Genomic DNA, 24785 nt, shown 5'->3' with positions numbered 1-24785 from the left:
ATAATTCCAAGTTTTAACTGATAGAGATATCAAGTTTGGACAAATTTTAATTGGATAAATGATGGTTACCTCCCTCTTAGGATAGTTACACACTCTTAATTGGATAATGGTAGTTAACCCTATTTTTTATCTGGCAAAAGTGACAAAATATTCTTTGCCACTAACTTTCTTCTTCAATGATTTATCTTTTAGGGTGAAATCAAAAGTGCAAGTCTAGAAACTCAAACTATTATCACATTCAGGCTAGGAGGTCACTAAGTCAGTGGTTTCTTGAATTCCAAATATACAAGCATGCACTTTAAGTTAGGATTGAAGGCTTTCATACCGTGGACTTAAATTCTCTACAATGGAGACTAAACCATGTAACACTTCTCGTTATCTTTCTCGTTCTCTTTGTTCTTGATTGCATGAGAGGGTGAGTTTCAACAGTTCCCAACTTCACACTGTGAGAAGATTTAGGGATGTACCTCAAATTTCTTTGGAGAATCAAAAAATAAAGAACATGCATTGGGTGTCACAAGAAAGGCTATGCCTCCAAGGGTTTGTGGTGGTTTGAGATTCCGAGATTCAAGAGGGAGAAAAATGTTTACTATAAAAAATTGCATGGAGATTATGGACAGATTCGGATAGCTTTCCCTGTCATTTTCTGAAGAGGTAAATGTCAACAACAAATCACCCAAATTGACGTTTAGTTTCAGCCACAGCAAAACAATGTTACATGAATGGCCAATAATAATATTTTAGATTCTTTTTTGTATTTTTAGTTAATATGAAGATCTAAAGCAATTTGAAGGAGAGATTTTTGGTAAATGATCAAGAATATCTCAGATGTGGTCGGTAAAAGGGTCTCTTGTAAAGTTGTTGATTCAGTCAGGCAGAATACAAGATTGGAATCCGACTTTTCAGGTAAGTTTTTCCTGGTAACTCCTAATTTTCATTTCCAACCCGACTTTTCGGGCAATTTTTAGCTAGAGACAACAGAAAAGGTGAACTTTTTTTTGTATATAAATAACCAACCTATCTTCAATTCCCTTCATCTTCTGCTCAAGAAACCTCTGAGGCACAAGAAGATGGGTTTGTGCAAGACTCAAATCAAGTTTCTCCCACTCTTGTGCCTCGCTTTGGTCTCTCATTCCCTTGCACAGAGCAACCCACAAGACTACATTGACGCCCACAACAAAGCAAGAGCAGAGGTGGGGGTTGGTCCTATGACATGGAACAAGACGGTAGCAGCCTATGCATACAACTATGCAAAGAAGATGGCTGGAGATTGCAATCTTGTGCATTCAATGGGACCCTACGGAGAGAACTTAGCCATCGGTGGTGCCGGCACGGACGCCATCAATATGTGGGTCTCGGAGAAGCCATCATATGTCCCTGATTCCAAAAAATGCAAAGCTGACGAGTATGGGTGCCTTAATCACTACACCCAGGTGGTTTGGCGTAAGTCTGTTCATCTTGGTTGTGCAAGAGTGAGGTGTGAGAACAAAGCTGATGAGATGTACTTTGTCATCTGCAGCTATGATCCTGTAGGCAACTATATAGGCGAGCGTCCTTACTAGCTTGAATCTCCCAATAATTTTCTAGTTATGAAGATCTAATATAAGCTGTCTAGATGGTATCAAAAGCAGAGAAATCCAAGTAATTTGGTTTCGTTTTGCAAGTGCCAACTCCAATGTAAAGGGTTTGCTTACATGGAAATTAAACATTCAAAAGACGAATTTTTGGCAACAAGAACTTGAAATTCAAAAAAGGTTAGGTAATTGATTGAAATTACTTGGAACGTTCGTCTAATCAGTTCTAATATTTTCCTTCTATTTTTCAATTAATTTGCTCATTAATTGCTACCCTTATAAAATGTTACCTCTTAGAGTCTAAGGTGCAGTCAAAATTTTAAGAAAATTTACCGATGAAGGTATTCCACAATATAAGGGGGGGGGGGCCTCATCCTTGGTCCGAAGGAGAATCAAACTCTGACCTCTTAGAGGTGGTGGTTCTTCACGACTATCGAGGGATTGCTTGGTCAATAATGATTGGCACATCTTAGTAAAGAGGTCATGACTCTCCTAACAATCCTCACCTCCGAAGATAAAGTTACCCATTCCCAGGGAGAAAAAAAGAAGGGCTAAGAAAAGAAAAATATTTAATTTTTTTTTTAATGTTTACAACCCTTTAAATTGGCACAAAACTCCCCCATTATGCCATGTATTAGGTTTGAATCTCCTTGGTCAAAGGTCGTTCAAAGTCTTTAGCAGTATTCAAATTAAATTTAGAATATGATAAAATTATGCTTATGTGGTGAAATGACTCAAATAGCCCCTCTACACTATTATTAATGAATCATACAGGTGGGTAAACGGAACATCTTCTTTCTTCACCTTGCCGTAAATTCCCCCACCTCCCAACTCTCTCTTTGAAAAGTAAAGACAACTCATCATTGGATATGTTAGATAATCCATTAATGAATATCTTTAAATCATCAATATCATTTTCAAAATCTCAGAACTATTGTTTGCATTATATGAAACTACCTAAATACCCTTATGAAAAACAGGGCAAAAGAAAAAAATTGAAATGTGAGCAATGGCGGAGCCACTAAGGGACCCGGGGGGGATTTTTCAAATTTTACTATAATTTCTTTAATGTCTTTATTTTTTATGTTAATTCCTTCATTTTCCCATTTTTTTTCTCTTCTCCACAATTAGGTACTCTTTTTCTTTCTCAATTTATTCATTGTTTCTCTCTTTTTTCTCATTTTTTTTTATTTTTTATTTAATTTTATATTTTGTGTTTTTTTTATATATATATTTTTTGTATTGATGCTTTAATTTACTTATATCTTGTTGAAAAAAAGTATCATTATTGTTATAAAATAAAGCAGATATATTGAATACAAATAAGAAAGACAAGATGAGTTCCGCCTTTCTATTGAGTTAGTCATTATATATTTATAATAGAACTAGCATCTACTCTGATATGATAATATCAGAGTCTACAACGAAATACAATATATGATTATCACACACAATAAGATAATTTTGATATGGAAGGATAGATTGCCACCCAAGCTAGAAGGTGCATAGAATGAAATGAGTTCCGCCCTTCACTGAGTATCTTTGGATACGTACATTCCAATATCATATACCAGCTTCTCAAACTTTGAAGTAAGCAATGCCTCAATAAATAAATTTGTCAAATTATCAAATGCACGAATTCAATGAACATCGATTTCACCATTTTGTTGAAGATCATGAATGAAGAAGAATTCCGGTGAAATATGTTTCGTTCTATCTTCTTTGATGTATCATCCTTTCACTTGAGCTATGTATACAACATAATCTTCATATGATATTGTTGAAATCCATTTTTCTAGTAGAAGACTGCATGCTTCCTGAATGTGTTGTATCATTGATCTTAACCAAATATATTGTCGACTTACTTCATGAATCACTATTATCTCTGCTTGATTTGAAAAAGTGATAGCTATAATTTTTGAACACCATAAAATAGCTAACATTCACTTGTGAATAAATAGCCTGTTTGAGATATAATTTTATGTAGATCAAATAAATATCATGCATCTGCATAACAAGTAAGTTGATGTCCACATTCATAAAATAATATCATGTCAATAATTTATTGAATATACTGAAATATATGTTTTATAACATTTCAGTGTCTTAGTATTGGAGAAGAGATAAATCTTGCTAATACACTTACAGAAAATGCATTGTGTATTATTAGCAAGATACATTAATGCCCCAATTGCACTTAGATATGATACTTCAAGACCAATAAGTTCTTCATGTTTTCATGGGGTTGAAATGAATCTTTTATTTATATTAAACGATCTTACAACCTTTGGGGTAGTCAATGAATATATTTTATCCATGTAAAATCGTTTCAAAACATTCTCTATAAAAGTTAATTAATGAACGGACATTCTATTCGTCAAATGATCAATACTTTGTCTTTCCAAGATCTTTCATTTCAAATTCCCTCTTCAAATAGTATATTGCTTTTGGAAGCTCTTTAGGAGTTCGAATGATATTTAAATCATCATCATATACACTTACTAAAATTATATTCATATCCTTTAATAAAGGCACAGTAATAAATTGGATCATTTTTATACTTTTCATTTAGTAAATATCCATTAAGGAGATTATACCATATATGCCTTGATCATCTTTGAAGCCTTATTGAACAAATTTCCTAAGAATTTTTATATGCTTCAGTCATTTTGAATCCTTCAGGGATTTTCATATAAATTTCACACTCGAGTGAGCCATATAAATAGGCTGTAATAATATCCATTAGACGCATGTCAAAATTTTCATATACTGCCAGACTAATAAGATATCTGAAGGTGATTGCATCCACCACAAGAGAACATGTTTCCATGTAATCAATGCCAGGCCTCTGCAAAAATTCTTGTGCCATAATTCATGCTTTATATATCACAATTTCATTCTTTTTCTCATTTCATTTTTCACACGAAAATTCATTTGTACCCCCACTAGCTTTATACCTTCAGATGTTGGACTACAGGTCCAAAAACTTTAATTTTTCAAGCGAATTCAATATTGCTTAAATTGCGTCTTTACATTTTGGTTAATCATTTCTTCATTTACATTCATCAACAAATTTATGTTTAAGATCCTCGTCTTGTTGCATTATTTCAATAATAACATACTATGCAAAAATATTGTCGACAACTTTATATTTTCAGTTCCATATTTTTTCTACAATGACATAACAAATTGAGATCTTTTCATTATTTTCAGGTAGCTGAACCTCTTCTGGGGTTTTATAAGAAGTTATGTCTTCAGGATTTTCATAATCGTCTCCATATTATGACTATCTTGATCATTTGCTCCTTTCTTTTTTTCTAGGATTTTATCCTTGGAACCAATTGATCTTTCACGTTTTAAACGTGGTTTAATTTCATTTGCACTGATAGATTGTCTTGGTGGGACATTAATTCTAATTGGAGCATTTGCAGCTGGAATATGAGATGTAGTAACTCTTAGCAGGTCAACAAATCTGGCAGTTGATTCATAATATTTATTGCATTGTCTTTAGAACTTCAAGTTCACATTGCTCAGTGCAAGGATATAAATGAGACAATGATAATGCATTACAATCAATCTTTTTTTCCAATTGTTTATTCTCTCCCCCTCATGTTGGAAAAAACTAATTCATCAAAATAATACTCAGCAAGTATTGTTTTAAATAAATTTCCTATCCTTGGTAAGATATAGTTATATAAGGAGATTCATATCCAATATATATTCCTAACTTTATTTGGAACTCATCTTTGTGCACTGTGGTGGAGTAATTGGAATATAAGCCGCACATCCAAAAATTTCAAGATCAGAAATATATTGCTTTTGACCATAAGCCAATTGTAATAGGGAGAATTTATGACAATCTTTTGGCCTGATGCGTACAAATGATGCTTTGTTCTCATAAACAATGGTTTAACTATTACTTGAAAACATTTAATAAATGATTTTACCGAACCATTTTGGATATAAACATGAGCAACAGGCTATTCAACTGTGAACTCAATTATTTATACAATAATTATAAAGCCTGAGATGTAAATTCACCAGTATTATCAAGACAAATAATCTTTATCTTATAATCCATAAATTGTGTTGTTAATCTAATTATTTGAGCAACTAATCTCGCAAATACCAAATTGCGAGTTCATAATGAACATACATGTGACCATTTTATGGATGCATCTACTAAAATCATATAGTATTTGAATGATCCACATGATGGGTGAATGGGCTCGTATATTTCACCATGTATACGTTTCAAAGACAGAATGTTCAATCTCAATTTTATCTGATGAATTCTAATAATAAATTTCTCTTGAGAACAAGCAGCACAAGAAAATTCATTTAATTGAATAATCTTTTGGTTCTTCAATAGATGACAAATGAATTTTCAATAATTTTTCGTATCATATTTGATCCGGGATGGTCTAACAGCGATCATGCCCAATAATAAAACTATCGGAATCAATGTTCTTTTGATTTACTCAAGCATGTGTTTCAACCATGTGAATATTCATTTAGTACAAATTAGGAGAAACTATCTAACACTTTTGTAGAAATGTATAGATATTCACTTTTACCATTATTTGTAGTCTCAATCTGATAATCATTTTGGCAAATAACTTCGAAACTTAATAAGTTTCTTTGAGACTTACTACAAAATAATGCATTATTTATTGTCAATTTGATATCCCAAATAATAATATGTTAGCTCTTACGGAGCTTTCAATCAATGTTGTACTATTAAGTATTGTATAAACATTGGTTTTCGCATCATCAAATAAGAGAATTTTTTTCTCAGTATAATATACGTCATACCATATTTTCTTCATCAAAATTAAACAAAACACATAAAAAAATATATTGAAACCAATAAAAAAAATTAGAAAGGAAAAATATTAAATTTAAGATAAACTGACATATGGGATGAGATTTGAGACGGAAATAATTACAAAGTAACATAATATCAATTTTATTTTTATTTGAACTCCAATTACATAATCAAATCTTCAATTATTATCTTCAAAGAAGTCTGCAGCATCTAGATGTGTAATATCTGTAAGGTCATCAAAAATACCGCATTATGGGCAAAATTTTGCTTCAATATCATTGCTTTGAAAAGTCATATTCATCTCCACATTATCTCCAATCATTTAATTGAAGTTTGACAAAACTTAATAAAATATTGAGGAGTATGACAGATACGTGCCCAATAACATTTTATACTACATCGATAACATATATTATCTTTACTCCTTGAAGAGTTATATTGAAAATCTTTATTATTCTCTTATTTATTTTCATCATAAGAATGGTAATATTTTCGTCTTTTGCCTTTTCCACTTCCACAGTCATGACTATAATTATAATTTTGCCTTCTTTTAGGCATATTATGAATTGCTACATTCACTTCAGGGAATGGGGCAGTAGTAATAATATGAGTTTCATGACTTTTCATTAATAGTCTATTATTTTACTCAGTCACAAATAGGCATGATATCATTCAAAGAATTTCTTAAAACTCCTTTTACAATATTACTATTGTAACAACAAATCTAAAGCTTGAAAATTTACTAGCATATTTTCATCAATATTTTCTCCACATAGTTTCAATAGAGAATTAATTTAAAAAACTGCAGCACTGTATTTATTTACAATTTCAAATCTTGCAATTTCATGTGCATCTATAGAACTGTATTCATTTACAGTTTCAAATCTTACAGCTTCATGTGCATCTGCAGAACTGTACTCATTTATAGTTTTCAAATCTTGCAACTTCAAGTGCATCTGCAGAACTGTACTCATTTACAGTTTCAAATCTTGCAACTTCATGTGCATCTGTAGAACTGTATTCATTTACAATTTCAAATCTTGCAACTTCAAGTGCATTTAACAATATTTGTGGTGCAAGACTAACAACCACTATATACAATAAATAAAACCGGTATGTTTAGATTGGTTAATGACAAACCATAATTGTTAAGGCAACCTAATATATTATTTTATTCATATATTCAATAAAATACATACATTTTTTTTACACGATGCACTTACATTTCAAGATGGAGAAGGTAAACTCTATTATTTACAAAAACGCAAGAGGAGGTCGATCATTCTTTTCACTTTGGAATGGAAAACATAATGATACATAGTCTGATGTCTTTCTTCTCAAAACTCAATACTTTGAGTGGAGTCATTCACAATTACTTTGAGCAGAATTGTGCTAATAATGTGTTATAAAATAAAGCAGATATATTGAATACAAAGAAGAAAGAAAAGATGAGTTCCGCCCTTCTATTGAGTTAGTCATTACATATTTATAATGGAACTAGCATCTTCTTTGATATGGTAATATCAGATTCTACAAAGAAATACAATATATGATTCTCACACACAATAAGATAATTTTGATATGGAATGATAGATTGCCTCCCAAGCTAGAAGGTGCATAGAATGGAAATATTGACTGCCAATTGTGTAATGAGATGGCTGTGATCTTCAATAATATGAGAATGTGAATCACCAAGATTGCATCCTGAGGTAGTTAAGATCTTCAATTGGAAGTACAATCTCTTTGGGAGTAATGGACATCCATAAATAAATATTATTTATAACAATTATCAATAATTTACGTATTTTTTCAAATATGTGTGGGCCCCACAAAATATGAGTTTATTTCTTAATATAATAAAATAATTCATAAGTGGGACCCCCAATGGGTTTTATAAGGGCCCACACAATATGTGTAGCTAAAAAGCATTAATGCTTTCCCAACCTGGACTTCTATTCTTCACCCCCCCCCAATATTGAATCCTGGCTCCGCCCTGAGTGTGAGGGAGAGGTTCTAAGAGCTGGTGGATTGTAAGTGTAAACGTGGTCTTCTAACATTGTGTTGAGTGTGAGGGAGAGGTTCTAAGAGCTGGTGGATTGTAAGTGTAAACGTGGTCTTCTAACATTGTGTAATGGTCCTGTGCCACCAAACATTCTCTTGAAGTTGTTATTTCGTGGCGTTACTAGGGGGAATGAAAATTTAAAATTTTTTGAAGCATCAAGCATCTGATTTTTTTATATATTTTTTTTTTTTGTACAAAGGGGCTTTATTAAGCAAGGGGTGAGGATAGTAATATGCCTCAGCGAGATTCGAACCCACGACCTCTTCACTAAGAAGTGTTGGTTTCAACCACTAGAATAGATCTGCGTTGATGATATGCACCATTGATTACAGAAAGGTTTACAACTCAATGAACTCAATGGACCTAGACGATATGCAAAAGCCTAACACATGACAAGTAACACTCATCTTTGTAAGCCTAACACTTGGGTGCAAACCAAAAAAAAAAAAAAAAAAAAAAAGCCTAACACTCAGTTGGGTCAATTTTTTAGTCAACGTGACTCAATTTTTTCTTTTTTCAATTTCTTGATACAAAATAGAGAAAATTTGTGAGAAAAACAAAAACCTAAAGGATAAAAAATAATACTAAAGGAATCACATTCTTTTTTTTTTGGTGGAATAGAATTTTATTAGCTAAAAGGAAAAACCCCTATTACAACCTAGAGCTAACTGATCAAACAAAAGAAACCAACAAATATTAGGGGGAGGGACTGAAATATTAAGAAAGGCATCTTGAGTAAGGGCACTTTCCTTTGCTAGGACATCAGCTATCATGTTTGCTTCCCGATAAATGTGTCTAAAGTTAACCTCTTTGAAGGACTGTTTGATCTTCATGATGTTGCCTATGATTGGAAAAAGTGTTGTAATGTGAGAAATTGCTCCTCTAAAAGTTTATTATTCACAAGACCCCAATACGGTATTTAGTTACAACTTAGTTAAGTCCTATACTAAGTAGGAAAACGAAATATAGAAATAAAACTCTAGACTTATGAGGAAACATAATCCTATTCTAATTAGGAAACTTTACTCCATGTTTTCAACACTCCCCCTCAAGTTTGAGCATAGATATTTATCATGCTTAACTTGCTCATAATGTAATTGAATATCTTCATGCTCAAGCTCTTTGTAAGCACATTAGCCCGTTGCTCGTTTGAAGTAACAAAGGTGATATGGATTAGCCCAGCCTCAAGCTTCTCTTTCATTAAATGTCTGTCAATCTCCACATGCTTAGTCCTATCATGCTGTACTGGGTTATGAGCTATGCTGATTGCTGACTTACTATCTGAGTATAAACTGTATAGGAACTTCCAAATCTGTCTCAACCTCTTGAAACAGCCCTTTAAGCCATAGTACCTCACAAATGCCTTGAGCAATCGCCCTAAACTCTGCCTCGGCACTGGACCGCGCAACTACAACTTGTTTCTTGCTTCTCCAAGTCACAAGGTTACCTCCCACATATACAAAATACCCAGAGGTAGACCTCCTATCATCTGGACATCCTGCCCAATCTGCATTTGTATATGTCACAGTCTTCAAATGTCCATGAGCTGAAATTAAAATTCCTTTTCCTGGAGTAGTCTTCAAGTATCTCAAGATTCGATATACTACATTCAAATGTGAGGAACAGGGATCATGCATATACTGGCTAACAAGACTACTGCAAATGTGATGTCAGGTCTAGCGTGAGATAAATAGATCAACTTTCCCACTAATTTTTGATACCTTATCTTGTCAACTGGTTCTCCTTCCTTTGCCTTCATGTGTAGGTTAGGCTCAATAGGAGTCTCAGTAGGCTTACATCCTAGCATTCCTCCTCAAGAAGATCCAATGTATACTTCCTCTGGGATAGAGATACACCATTAGTAGAATATGCCAACTCTAAACCTAGAAAATATCTTAGTTTTCCCATATCTTTGATCTCAAATTTAGTTCCCAAAAAGTCTTTAATGCTGAAATCTCATCCTCACTACTGCCTGTGATCACAATATCATCCATATATACTAAAAGTATAGTAGTGTGGCAACCATCTCTTTTAATAAACAAAGTGTGGTTTGCATTGCTCTGCTTATAGACATTAGATATCATTGCCTTATGGAACCTTCCAAACCCATATAAAGCCTTCTTTAACTTGCACACTTTCCTATAAGCCTCTGTAGTAGAACCCAGATGGTATATTCATATATACCGCTTCTTGGAGTTCTCCATGCAAAAATGCATTCTTCACATCTAATTGTTGTAAACTCCACCCTTTATTAATTGCACATGAAATAATAGTACGAACTGTGTTCATCTTGGCAACAAGGGCAAATGTCTCCTGGTAGTCAACGCCATAAGTCTGAGTGAAACCTTTGGTCACCAATCTTGCCTTGTACCTTTCAACAGTCCCATCTACCTTGTACTTGATCACAAACACCCATTTGCACCCAACAGTCTGCTTTCCTATGGGCAAAGTCACCAAGTCCCACGTTTTGTTTTTTTCCAGAGCTTGCATTTCCTCATCCATAGCTTCTTTCTTGTTTGAGTGAGATAATGCCTCCTGCCAAGTGTTAGGAATAGAAGTAGAGGACAAAGAGGAAATAAAACTTTGAAATTCTGGAGATAGAGACTGATATGAAACATAATTGGAAATAGGATGTTTGGTGCAAGTTCGAGGCTACTTTCTTAATGCAATTGGTAAGTCTAAAGTTGGATTAGAAGAAGGGTCAAAGACAGACGCACCTGGAGGAACGGATTGTTCAAGGCCAGGAACCAAAGCTTTTGACTGGCTAGGTTCAGAAGGGGTCACTTGTTGATTTTTTTGATAGGTCTTCAAAGGTCTAGTCTCCCCCTGTATATCATCCACCAGCTGTTCATATCCGGTCATTCCATCATCCAAAGGAGGATCATCTGTAAGAATCTCAAGAGAAATATCAAAAGGAGGAATCAACATTGGAACCTCTTCACTAAAACTCTCCCCCTGAAGAGGTGTAGGGGAAAAAAAGGGAATTTGTTCCTGGAACACAACATCCATAGAGACAAAAAAACGACGAGAACTAGGATGATAACACTTATACCCCTTCTGTGTAGGAGGATAACCCAAGAAAATGCACTTTAACCCACGAGGATCTAACTTTCCATGAACATGGTGGTTCCGAACAAAGGCAACACATCCAAAAACCTTAGGTGAGACTGTAAAGACTGTTGTACCTAAAAGAACCTCAAGGGGACAGCGTTGGTCTAAGACTCGGGAAGGCATTCGGTTAATTAGATATGCCGCAGTAAGAACAGCTTCACCCCAAAATCGAAGAGGCACATGCATAGAAAACATGAGGGAACGTGCTACCTCAAGTAGATGTCTATTCTTGCGTTCGGCAACCCCATTGAGGTGGAGTTTCGACGCAACTACTTTGGTGTATGATGCCATGGTTTGCTAAGTAGGAAGGGAATGCACCACCCAAGTACTTAGTTCCGTTATCCGTACAAAGGATTTTGACTGTCGCCCCAAACTAGGTCCTAATCATATTATGAAAATTTTGAAAGTACGAGAAAACGTCACTTTTTTGGTGAAGTAAGTAAACCCATGTGGTCCTAGTACGATAGTCGATAAAGGTAACAAACCATCTATGACCAGATACAAACACGGTCCGAGAAGGACCCCACACATCAGAGTGAATGACTGAAAAAGGAATTGTACTACGATTATCTGAAATAGGGTAAACATTCCTGATCTGTTTGGCCAAAATACATGTCTCACAATAAAAATCATTTAAATTGCACCTTTTAATCAGATTAGGAAATAATTTGGACAAAATAGGTAAAGGAACGTGGCCAAAAATACTATGCCACTGTAATAAGGTAAAAAGTGCATGGGAGGTGGAACTAGAGACCATAGAAAGAGCTGATGGGGACTCATTCATTAAGTAGAGCCCCCCTTTCTGTCTACCACTGCCAATCGTAAACCCTGTTTCCAGGTCCTGAAACACACAATGAGAAGGAAAGAAAGTTATTTTGCAGTTCATATCACGAGTAAGGCTACTAATAGGTAAAAGATTAGCCGAAAACTTAGGAACATGCATGACATTAGATAAGGTAAGAGAAGGCAAACAGATAATAGATCCTTTCCCAGAGATAGGGGAGAGAGACCCATCAGCCGTTCGAATATCCTGAGCAATAGGGACAGATGAGTAAGTATGAAACTAAGTAGATGAGCCTGTCATATGGTCGGTTGCCCCACAGTCGATTACCCAGGAGGGATAAGTCAAATTGACATTGTGACAACCAAAAATACCTGTGGGGATTTGTGGATCAACAGAGGGATCAATGACAGAGACTATACTCATACTGTAAGTCTATACTGAAGAAGATGAGTCAAGTCTGGACATGAATTGGCGAAGGTGTTGGTGTCACATCCACCCAGCCGGTACCCCATTTGGAATACCCGGGATGTGATCCACAGTCCAAGGATCAATGAACTGAGGTCCATGCCTCCCACATACACGGTAACACAATCATGAACAGTAATAATCAATGGTAAAAACAGCTAATACTAAGTATCATGAATATGATAAGATTAACTAAATCAGAATGCGGAATATAGATAATAATAGAGTGTGATCAAAATCATAAAGGGTGAGAAGGTGTGGTAGTCACCCTCTCAGAGCAGCGGAAAAGAAGTAAATCAAGTTAGTTACATATCCAAGTGTCACCAGAATAATTCAAAAACAAGTTAATTACAAGATCCAAGGTTCCACAAATACACCAGGGAAATGGGGCACTATGCTAGGGTTTCTTCTATACTAATGGTAGTCTCCTCAACAGTACGGATGAAGTAAACCCAACGCTGCCGCTCCCGCACAACTGTGGGGCTAACCCTGGTGCGGATAGTAATCCTCCTCGGCTCCAATATACGGATCCTCACCGACGCCACTACCCGGAGGGTAGTATGTGGAATCATAGTCCGCCTCATAGGAGGTGCCATCGTAATCTTCGGTACCTGGAATGTAATCTAAAACATTTGCACAAAAAGGAATGAGTTCGAAGAACTCAGCAAGGAAGTTATTCCATAATTAGAAATCATACACATTCAGAACATATAATAATGCAATGCGATATGAAACAAATGATGCAGATATGAGCCTAACTCTATGAATGCTAGTCTCTAGGGTAGACATGCTTTAAGTCATAGCACCGTACTTCTCTGGGTCGTCAGTCACTCTCCCATTTCCATATCTTGGGAATGCCCGGGGAAGATCGGTAAAGTCATCAAAAAGCCGTGGTAAGGGGATCGGTCACCACTCTCTCACATCACCATTTGGTCAAGTACTGGCGCATGTCACAGTAAAGCCTAGCCCAATGCAAGTCATCTACTCAGTCGGTCAAGTCAGATTCAGATACGTCCATTCCTCGCCCCCGGCGATCCTTTCCGGTATCCTTCACACTAGAGTCAGCGAAATCCTGGATTTCGGACTCATCAACCCTATTGGTCATCCACATATAGTAAACGGGAAGCTCTCACGTCCTCTCACGGATTGGTTACCGGTCTTGAGCGCCCGTGAGCCCAAGTCTATCCATATGCAACTCTACCAATAAATGGCCCCTTTCAGGTATCCGTAGCATGGTTTATGTCCCCTACTGGATTGGCTACCGGCCTAGAGCGCCCATCCAACCATACACTACCACGGGTTGTTCGGTCTCAATGCCCTTCCGATTCGGGTCTGACACGACAAGGATGAACCTAGCCACACAACTAGACAATCCTATGTATGTCATCCAATAACTCGGGAGAGTGTCGATAGGCACCATCGGAGAACATCCCATACTATTCCCTCCGATGCCCAAGGAGGCGTAAGTGTCGGTGAGGACACTCCCCAAATCCCAAGTCATACGTAAGCAATCACACATCCAATCTCATCATTTCTCATGCATCCAATGCATATTCATAATAATAATCAAATCATGATATTGAAACGAATCATTATAATCATAAGCAAATCAAAATGATAAAGTAACACAACAAGAGTATAAAGATTTAAATGCTACTGTTCTAACACATATGTAACAGTCTCATAATGATTGAAAGGAAATTTAGGGATTTCATTCTTTAAATAAAGCACAGTTCAATATTTGATGACTTATATGTTTATGGATATAACCATCCTTACCTTGGATGAATTGATGATGAATTAAGAATACCAAGAATAGTCCAATAGAATTGTTAAGGCCCTAAACAAACATCAATAATAAGTTAGAAAAGAAGTCGGGAAGATCGGATGTCATTTGGGTCAAAACTGACCAAGGTTGCTGTCAACAACAACTTTGGTCGATGGTCTTGGTCGATGGTATCGACCAAAATTGTCTTCGGGGCAGAATAGTCGATTTTGGGGATTTTGGTCCGAAATGAGTCTTCCGGTGTTCTGATCAATCTGAAACTTGGAGGCATACTTAACAGCAGTAGTAGGACACTATAAATCAAGGAATTAACTCAATCCAATGGTCTAATTAAAAAGCCCCAATTTGAGCTATCAAGTTCAAGTGATAAACATCATGGCATGAGTTGGAATTGATTGCATTGATGAGGAATAGCATGCAATAGTTAGAGGAACTAATAGAAATTCGATTGGAATCATATGGCAATGTTAAACATTAACATAATACACTCTATAGCTCAGTTTGATATCAAATGGCATGATGTTAATAGGTAAATCATGGAATACATATGCTAGGCATGAGATAGAAGCATAGCATCAATGAATAGCTAAGGAAATCATGGATTGAACATGAGTAGACACTTGGAGTGGTGGTTGCAAGGTTGCAGCACCATTCCAAATGTCTCATCAGCAAGGTGACAATAGAAAAGAGTAGAAAATGGTAGGGTAGAGAGTGGAATGAGGAGTCATACCTTAGTGTGGAAGATGAAGACAAGAATCAATGATAAACTAAGTGTCTTTGATGAGATACCCTTCACACTAACCAAGGAGCTGCTTTGGGAAGCTCTCCCCACGTTCCTAGGTGAGAAAAATGATTGCAAAAGGCTCAAGGCTCTAGGTCATATTAAATAGAAAAGGAATATTCCATGGAATCATTAACTTGGCAGACTGGGATATTTTGGTCGATGGTCCTTGGTCGATGGTATCGACCAAAAGGATCGACCAAAATATTTTCAGCAGAAAAACTCAGGTTTAGAACAGCAACTTCAAGTAGGGATTTGAAAGGCTATACAAGGTCAAATTGAGTGAGGTTTTCTTCCACAATTCAATCAAGAAGTCTAGTTTAAGGGAATACCTTCGGATTGTGCACAGGAGGTCATTTGGTACATCAACCATATTAATCTTCTCCGATGCGCAGACTTTCCTTAAACACTGATAATGCATTTAAGCAAGGGGTATCATTGTCAATGTCCATGGGCTCGGTCTCTGAATCATGATCATCAATCAGAATGGTTCATAAATCTCTTCTTCCACCGCTTCGGGTCTTCGGACCTGAATACAACAGTGGATCCAGATCAGGGTCAAGGTTAGAATAGGGCTGGATATTACAGTTGGAGCTCATTGATAACTCTATGAAATAGAGTTAAGATTGATAACTTTATACTTGAGATGGCTTGATTTAGGAGTAGTTTTATCTTTGTTTTAGTGTTAGTAGTAATTAGATTTTGTTTTATTGAGTCTTAACATGTTGCATCTTATGAAGGTCATTATTGTCACTCTTACATGATTTTTTCTTCAGATTAATGGATGAATTTGATTAATCCTCTTTCCCTTGAAAAGTAGGTGAACATCCATAATAGAAGAAGAACCTGTCCTCTAACTTTGTTGTAGAGTTGCTGCAGCATTCCTACAGCAACAGAGCCGAATATTCTCAAATCCAATTCAAATGGAAATGACAAGAAAGGGCTAAATTAAGTGGACAATATTCTTGTAGAGCCGAATATTCTCAAATCCAATTCAAATGGAAATGACCAGAAATGGCTAACTTAAGTGGAGAATATTCTTGTAAATACATGATGGTTGTCAGCCCTTGATCTCAGGAGGAATGTTCTAATCCTATGGCCAGGTTCTACCCTAATGATTGAATACATTTATAGAGGAAAGAGAGACAAAAGAGGAGAGGAGATAGCAACACACACGGCTGAGGAGAAAAAGGGAGACACGGCTGAAGCAAAGGGAAGGAGAGCTGGACTCATGTGGAAGCATTGAAGGCGGCTGGAGAAGTTGATTTTGCTGGAGAAGAAGGCTGGAGCTCATGTGGAAGCATTGAAGCTTTAGTTTCTTTCATTTTTATAAACTTATCTTCTCATCTTCTAGCTTTATGTTAACTTTAACTACTGCTGTGTTTTTAATGTCTGTTATGGGCTAAACTTGTGTTGTGTTGGGATGATAGTAGTACCTAACCTGAATTTTGAGATGTACTTATCATGTATGTTTTAGTTTTACTATAATACAACTTGTTATCAATGAATTCAGCATGATATAAATTGGTTAATTTCTGTTCTTGATGAATCTTTCATGAACGATTGTTATGATTGAGTTAGCTAGAAAGTTAATGCAATTTAGATGTTTGTTGAATTGTGTGAGTTAGCATAACCTTTAATTAGTTGTGTTAATTAGTAGGTTGGGTAGGAATACCCAATTACCTCACATTACCATTGATTGGATTGGGTTTAAATTGCTTTCATATTTCAATTCTTCATAGGAATATGCAAATGTTGATTTAGGATGCTAGCTTATGTGTATTGGAAAATACCATAGTGCCATTCATTCAAAGTTCTTTATATATCTTGGGGTTGTAGTACTACTTTAGTATTTGCATTATAAAATTCAGGGGAAGGGAAACTTGATTCCTAACACACTTTTCACTCACTAAGTTCCTTCTATTGATTAATCTCCTTTTTAGTCCCTTAGTTTTATTACCTGTCATTTAGTTATTTAGTTAGTCAATCACAAATCAACCTTGTTAATCTCGTTTAAACCAATTTTACTTTTACATTGGAAGTTAAGGATAGAATTCTCCGTGGGATCGATACTTTACTTATCATTTATTACTTGATTACGACACGTGCACTTGCGTAACATCTTGGTACACAAGCAACAAGTTTTTGGCGCCGTTGCCAGGGAATTTTGTCATTAATAATTATTGTAGAAGCAATTCTTGTTTTATCTACTGAAATTTCTTTACTTTGATATTAGTTTCCTTTTATTCTCAGGTGCTTTTACTTTGATATGAGTTCGCTGCCTAATCAAGAGTTGATACCCTTTGACTTTGAAATTGAAAGCACATTTCGGGCTAGAAGAAAGGAGTAGCGAGGTTTAGCAGCAGGTCAAACAATGGCTGAAGCAATGAGAAATGGGTTGAATATTATTGAGAATAATATGGCAGCTAAGGGTGATGATAAAGATAGGGCCATTAGAGGATATGTTGTCTCAAGGATGCATGAGCTGAATCCAAGTATAGTAAGGCCAGAAATTCAAGCATTACATTTTGAACTTAAACCTGTGATGTTCCAAATGCTTCAAACTATAGGACAGTTCTGACATCCAGCTCAAACCTAACCAGGACACCCAATTTGTTTTGGGTGAAGAAAGACTTGTTTGATATTAGACCTTAAAGTTGAACCTTGATTTCAGTGTTATTATCTTTGAAAGCCTTAAGAAGTCATGCCAAACCTTTCCTTTAGGGTAGACCTGTAATATTTGGCCTTATCTTAACCTTGGCCTGGTCCAGAATTTGTTATGTTTATAGGTCCGAAGACCCAAAGTGGGGGAAAAGAGACTTGTGGACCCTTTTGGTTGTTGATTTGGTGTCAGAACCCAAGCCCTTGGACATTGACGATGATGCCCCTCACTTGAGAGCATTGTCAGTGTTAGTTTTGAATCTGTGCACTGAAGATGGGTGAATTAGTTGAAATATCAAATGAAATCCTATGCTCAATCCGAATATATTTCCCGAAACTAGACTTCTTGATGGACTTGTAGGAGAAAACCCCACTCAATTTGACCCCATATAGCCCTCCGAATCCCTGTTCGAAGTTGCTAAACTATTTCTGGATTTTCTGCTGAAACCTGTTACCTGTTTTGGTCCATCCTTTTGGTCGATGCCATCAACCAAGACCATCGACCAAAGTTACCCAGAATCGAGAAAAAGATGCTTTTTGGATATTCCTTCATCTATTTAAGTGAAACCTCGAACCTAGAACGATATTTTACTCATTTCAACACCTGAGAACATGGAAAGGCTCCTCTTAGGCTCCTTTTTGGCTTGGGTGATGATCTTCTACAATAATCATTGTCTCCTTTCTCCAACTATCATCATCCAAGGTATGATTCTCTCTCTTGCTCTCTATTCTAATCACTTCCCTTTTTCTTTTACTGATGAGACCATGGCCAAGGTGCTGTAACCTTGCAAACACCTTGCCATGAACGTCTCTTCCCATTTATACTTGCTTTTCCTTCATTCTTGCTATGCCTCACTTGCATCTTGATCGTTACATATTCATTACCATGATTCCTTGCTTAGCAACTTGATTTCTTATACTAAATTGAGATGTGGAGCATGATTAGTCTAATCTTTGCCTTGCAAATGATTGTAATCATGTTCCTAACCTATTCCCCAACTAATTCTCTAGCTTCCCTTTCAATTACATCAATTTCTCATGAATGCTAGGTTTCTTGTCTTTAGAACATAGGACCTCAATTTGGGGGTTTTCATTTGGACCATTGGACTGTGATAATACTTGCTAGGTAGTGTTCTTACATTGTTATGAATCATCCCTCCAAGTTTCAGATCGATCCAAGCCCCGGAAGACCCATTTCGAACCAAAATCCCCAAAATCCACTATTCTGTCCCGAAGAGAATTTTGGTCGATCCTTTTGGTCGATACCATCGACCAAAGACCATCGACCAAACTTGTTGCTGGCAGCAACCTTGCTCCGTTTTGATCCGTTCGACCTCCGATTTTCCCCATTTCTTTTCTAACCTTTCATTTATGTTTGTCTAGGGTCTTATTACCATCTTTGGATCATTCTTTTGAGATTATTGGATTACCATCATTGCGACTTAAGGTAAGGACAGTTGTTACCATAACTACATAGATTATGTAATTCTTGCTTCTATGTTAGAGACTTAGTAGATTTACCTTCTTTATCGTATTTCCTACAGTATATGACTGTTATAAGTACTTCAAGTATAGTAGTGCCATGTTTACATATTCTTTTGTTATCATGACTATGTATTCTTAATAAATTCATATGTAATTGATCATGTTATGGTATGTATCTTTCTATATGATGAAATGTCATTTATGTATGATATGATGGAATTGAGAATGTGATTGAATAGGTATGATTTGGGATTGGGGAATGTCCTATTGACATTTCTGTCCTTGGCGGAGGGAATAGTATGGGATGTTCTCCAAAGATGCCCATCGACGCTTTCCTGGATCATTGAATGACATACATAGGACTTGTCTAGATGTATGGCTAGGATGTCCCTGTCGTATCAGACCCGAATCGGAAGGGCATTGAGACCGAACGACCCATGGTAGTGTATGGTTTGATGGGCGCTCTAGGCCAGTAACCAATCCGGTAGGGGACATAAACATGCTACGGATACCCGAAAGGGGTCATTTATTGGTAGGGTTGCAAATGGCTAGCCTTGGGCTCACGGGCGCTCAAGATCGGTAACCAATCTGTGAGAGGATGTGAGAGCTTCCCGTTTACTATTTGTGGATGACCAATAGGGTTGATGAGTCTGTAATCTGGGATTACGCTGACTCTAGTGTGAAGGATACCGGAAAGGATCATCGGGGGCGAGGAATGGACGTATCTGAAACTGACTTGATACGACTGAGTGGATGACTTGCATTGGGCTAGGCTTTACTATGACATGCGCCAGTACTTATACCAAATGGTGATGTGAGAGAGCGGTGACCGATTCCCCTACCACGGTTTTTTAGATGACTTTACCGAACTTCCCTGACAGATCCAAGATATCTTGTATGATTGAGGGGGAGTGACTGACAACCCAAAGAAGTATGGTGCTATGACTTAAAGCATGTCTACCATAGAGACTAGCATACATAGAGTTAGAATCATAATTGCATCATGTGTTTCATCTCATATTGCATCATGCTATGTTTTGTATCATGTATCTATGTTATTGTGGAATAACCTGCCTTGCTGAGTTCTTTTGAACTCACTCCTTTTTGCAACATTTTTGTTAGACTCTACTGCAGGTACCACCACTGTGGACTATGATGGTCAACACTCTGAAGACAAAGTTGATGAACCGTACCCCACTGGTCACGGTGTACAAGTTGATAAAGACCAGTAGTCCGAGATTGGGACTTATCTGGAGCAGTTCAGCCTTTGCACTTGTGTGCTAGTGTTGGGATATCGTCCCATTTTCTTTTTAACCTTTTAGTTAATTTGTTGAGACCGTAGTTTAGTCTATTCCCTTGTCATGTTGGGAACCGGTTGTAACCCTTAATTTTAGTCGATCTACCTTCCGCTATTATTATAGGATGGGTTTCCTCCCTCCTTTTCACACTTTGACTATTTGTCCTATTTGTATCATTTCCGCACTTTGATATTATTTGTGAAATCTTCCGAGATCTTTTCTAGACTTTTATTTTTAAATTATTTGAATACAAGGAATTATTCTTGCTTTTGATTATATTATTGTGCTAAGTGGCTATGATCGTTCCTAAACTTGATCGGCGGGACTGTGATTCACTCCCCGGGTAATCCAGATAGGGTACCCCCTTGATGGATTTAGGGCGGGATGTGACAACAGTTCAGTGGGATGCCAACAGAAGATCCTCATCTCCATCTTAGACTCTTCATGGAAGTAAGTGACTCTTTCAAGATACCTGGAGCAACTAAAGAAGCTTTGAGATTGAAGCTATTCCCTTATTCATTGCGGGATAGAGCAAGAGCATGGTTGAACTCCTTACCTCCACAATCAGTAGCCACATGGAATGATTTGGTAGAGAAGTTCTTGATGAAGTACTTCCCTCCAACAAAGAATGCCAAGTTCCGAAATGACATCACTAGTTTTCAACAGTTGGATGGTGAATCTTTGTATGAGGCATGGGAAAGATTTAAGGAGCTCTTGCGTAAATGTCCTCACCATGGTATTCCTCATTGGATTCAAATGGAGACATTCTACTATGGTTTAAGTGGACAAACTCGATCCATAGTGGATGCATCAGCAAATGGGGCTATATTGGCTAAGTCTTACAATGAAGCTTATGAGATCTTGGAGAGAATGGCCAGCAACAACCACCAATGGCCAGCTGAGAGAGGTGCTGCAAATAAGAGAATGGCAGGGATTTATGAGTTAGATGCAGTGACAGCTTTAACTGCACAAGTGTCATCCCTAACTAGTGTGTTAAAATTTATAAACTTGCCTGCAGCTGTACAAACTCAACAAAATACAGCAGTCTCGTGTACATATTGTGGGGGGGGAGCATGTCTTTGATAGCTGTCCATCTAACCCACAATTTGCTTACTATGTTGGTGATTTCAGCAATGCCAATAACCCATATTCCAACACCTATAATCTTGGTTGGAGGCAGCACCCTAACTACTCTTGGAATGCTCAAGGACAGCATGTAGGCCCATCTTCCATCCCACTTCGACCTCATCAACTTCCAAGTGCTCAACAGCAAGTGAAAATTCAGCCTATGGAACCCTCTTCATCAATAGAGCTGCTATTGAAGGAATATATGGCAAAGAATGATGCAATGCTTCAGAGTCAAGCATCTTCATTGAGAAATTTGGAGAATCAAGTTAGACAGCTAGCTAATGCTTTAAGCAATCAACCTCAAGGATCATTGCCAGGTGACACAGAAAATCCTAGGAGTGAAGGCAAGGAGCATTCTAACGTTATTGCATTAAGGAGTGGAAAACCTCTAGAGCCACCTCATTCAAAGCCTAGCCAATAGAAGGGACCTATTTCTATCCAAGAAGAAGGGGAGAAGGAAGATCCTACTACTGTTCAAAAGGAACAAACTGATTCTGTAATAGAAGAGTGCTTTGTTGTGGATATCATTGAAGAGCTAGTTTCAGAAGAGTTGGAGAAAGAGTGTATTAAAAACCCACTAGAGCTTTCATTGGCAATAGAAATTGAACAAGTAGATGATGAAGGAAGTAAATATATGGATTGGTTAGAGGCAATACCAGCTAAGGCATTTAGAGGGAGTGCATTCGAGCCTCTTGGGTTAGCTAAATGTGAAACTAAACCCCCTAAACCATCAATTGAAGAGCCACCTATGTTAGAGTTCACACCTCTCTCAGAACACCTTCAGTATACCGATTTGGTTGAAGCCAAGACACTCCCTGCTATTGTTTCAGCAGTGCTAACAGAGGAGCAAGAAGATATGCTACTTGAAGTGCTGAAGAAGTGTATAAGAGCACTGAGATGGAGTATAGTAGAGATCAACGGGATCAATCCTTCAGTATTAAAGCTTAAAATTTGGTTGGAGAAATGTTGCAACAGGTATGTGAAGCAGCAAAGGAGTTTGAGTCCAATTATGGAAGGTGCACAAGAAGACATCATTAAATGGCCTTGGGAACTAGAGCATGCAGTGGATCAAGCATTTTTGAGGTGCACCATTGGAGCGGGACAAATCTTCAATCATCCTTCAAGATGCTTAAAAAGAAGGGAAGCCACCCAGATTTCATTATTTTTAGTCTAGTTGTTAGCTATTAGTTCATTAGGTGTTTAATAAAGTCATGGGTAGTTCACAATTTGTGATGTAAAACTGACAGATGACTTGCTGACATGTATTTTTTATGTGCAGGGAGTGTGGGGAACACAAAAAGAGATTAAGTGGTTGTTTTGCCAAATTTGGCAATAGACCAAACTGCTGAACAGAGCATGTTTCAGTACCCAGCAGATTTCACTATCTTTGTCATAACTTTGCTGCAACAAAGTTTTGATCCTCAGCTACGGGTCTTACATTCTCTGTTGAAAATTACATTCTGTGTTCGTTGCTGTAGCGATGTTGCAGCAACGCTACAACAAAGATTTTTCAGCTAGCTACGGGTCTTACATTCTCTGTTGAAAATTACATTTTGTGTTCGTTGTTGTTGTAAAACCCAGCCCTAACCTTGACCCGGGAACCTTGTTATTTGTAGGTCCGATGACCCGGAGTAAAGTAAGAAGTCAGCTTTGGGCCATCCCAGTGGAGGACTTGGTGTCTGGCTTTGAATCCATGAGAGTTGATGATGAAGTTCTATTTATGGAAACTGAATCTTGATGAAGATCGGATTGGTTGATGGACTTGGAGTGCTCTCTATCTTGGTTTGAAGGCATTTCTACCTATTAGGTAAGTCACTTGACTTGTGTGCAAAACCCCTTTAGGATTGGATTTGATCTGGGCCTTCAATTCCCTGTTTTGGATTTCTTTGCTCGGCATTGGTCGACTGGGCCAGTCGACCAATCCACTCGACCAATGAGTGTTGTCTTTGGCAATTAGGTTTTTCTTGCTCTATTTAAGTCCAATCTCGAGTCCACTTCGTATTTGCTGCCTCCAAACTCTTTGGAACGAACCAAAGACCTCTGCAAGTCATCTCCTTTGCATCCTTGGTGTTTTCTTGACGGATCTTCGTCAAAACTCTTCTTTTTGCATCAAAAGGTATGTCTACTCTCTCTTCTTCTCCTCCATCTTTGTATTTTCTTTCCTTTTTGAGTTGAGACAGTTGAGGAGATGCTACATTCTCTGTTGCAAACATCTCTGGACTTGTTCTCATGATCATCCTAAGGATTAGAGGCTAGAACAATGATCTTAACCAAGATCATTGCAAGCTTTTGAAGGAATCATGATCAAACCATGATCTAACCTTGTTAAACTTCTTATTTGAATTCTGATCTCCTTGGATCTTCTATTTTGATCATGTTAGTAGTTAATTACTGTGTTTTCTTTTCATGATCCATGATCTATCAATCTCTAGTTGTTCTCTTCTACCATACTATGTGTTCTTCATGAATCATGGTAGTTACATATATGGTAGGTTTTATTTCCTTATTTAGATTTATGCTTCTAAGCCTATTTCCTTGAAGATCTAAGTATGTTTTCATGATACCTTTACCTGAAGCAATGATTCATCCTCCTATTGTTCTTGTCTTTGATTTCTATTTCGAATTCATCAAGATCCATGGTTGATCTAATTATGGTAACTTTTTGTTTCCTAATTTGGATCTTGATGTCTTGATTTGATTAGTGTTTTGAGGTCCCCTATATGTTAGAATACTACTGATGTAGTTTACCCCTTGATTAGTACCCTTTTGAACCACCAAATTCAGATTTCATATCTTAAAACTCTGTTTTTTTTAGGCTACTG

The 24785-nt window shown here is 36.9% G+C and overlaps 1 protein-coding gene and 1 non-coding gene across 2 annotated transcripts; one reads left to right on the top strand and one right to left on the bottom strand.

The window, feature by feature from the left end:
- The first annotated feature begins 1070 nt into the window (after positions 1–1070).
- On the top strand, positions 1071–1562 carry LOC149002402 (pathogenesis-related protein 1-like). Its single transcript, XM_089138057.1, has one exon. The coding sequence runs from the start codon at positions 1071–1073 to the stop codon at positions 1560–1562; it is 492 nt and encodes a 163-aa protein (XP_088994183.1).
- A 19906-nt stretch (positions 1563–21468) lies between these two features.
- LOC149002401 (small nucleolar RNA R71) lies at positions 21469–21575 on the bottom strand. The gene has a single exon (XR_016170514.1). It is a non-coding gene; the product is annotated as a small nucleolar RNA R71 (small nucleolar RNA).
- Positions 21576–24785: the final 3210 nt, after the last annotated feature.

The sequence above is a fragment of the Hakea prostrata genome, chromosome 10, assembly GCF_041222555.1.
Source record: "Hakea prostrata isolate BN-2017 chromosome 10, UWA_Hpros_2, whole genome shotgun sequence".
In the NCBI taxonomy this organism is placed as follows: domain Eukaryota; kingdom Viridiplantae; phylum Streptophyta; class Magnoliopsida; order Proteales; family Proteaceae; genus Hakea; species Hakea prostrata.
The sequence above is the reverse complement of the archived record's forward strand: the minus strand, read 5'-3'. Positions and strand labels throughout refer to the sequence as shown.

What these genes read in the sequence shown, in the direction of transcription:
- LOC149002402 (XM_089138057.1), top strand. Translation starts at nt 1,071, where the DNA reads ATGGGTTTGTGCAAGACTCAAATCAAGTTTCTCCCACTCTTGTGCCTC.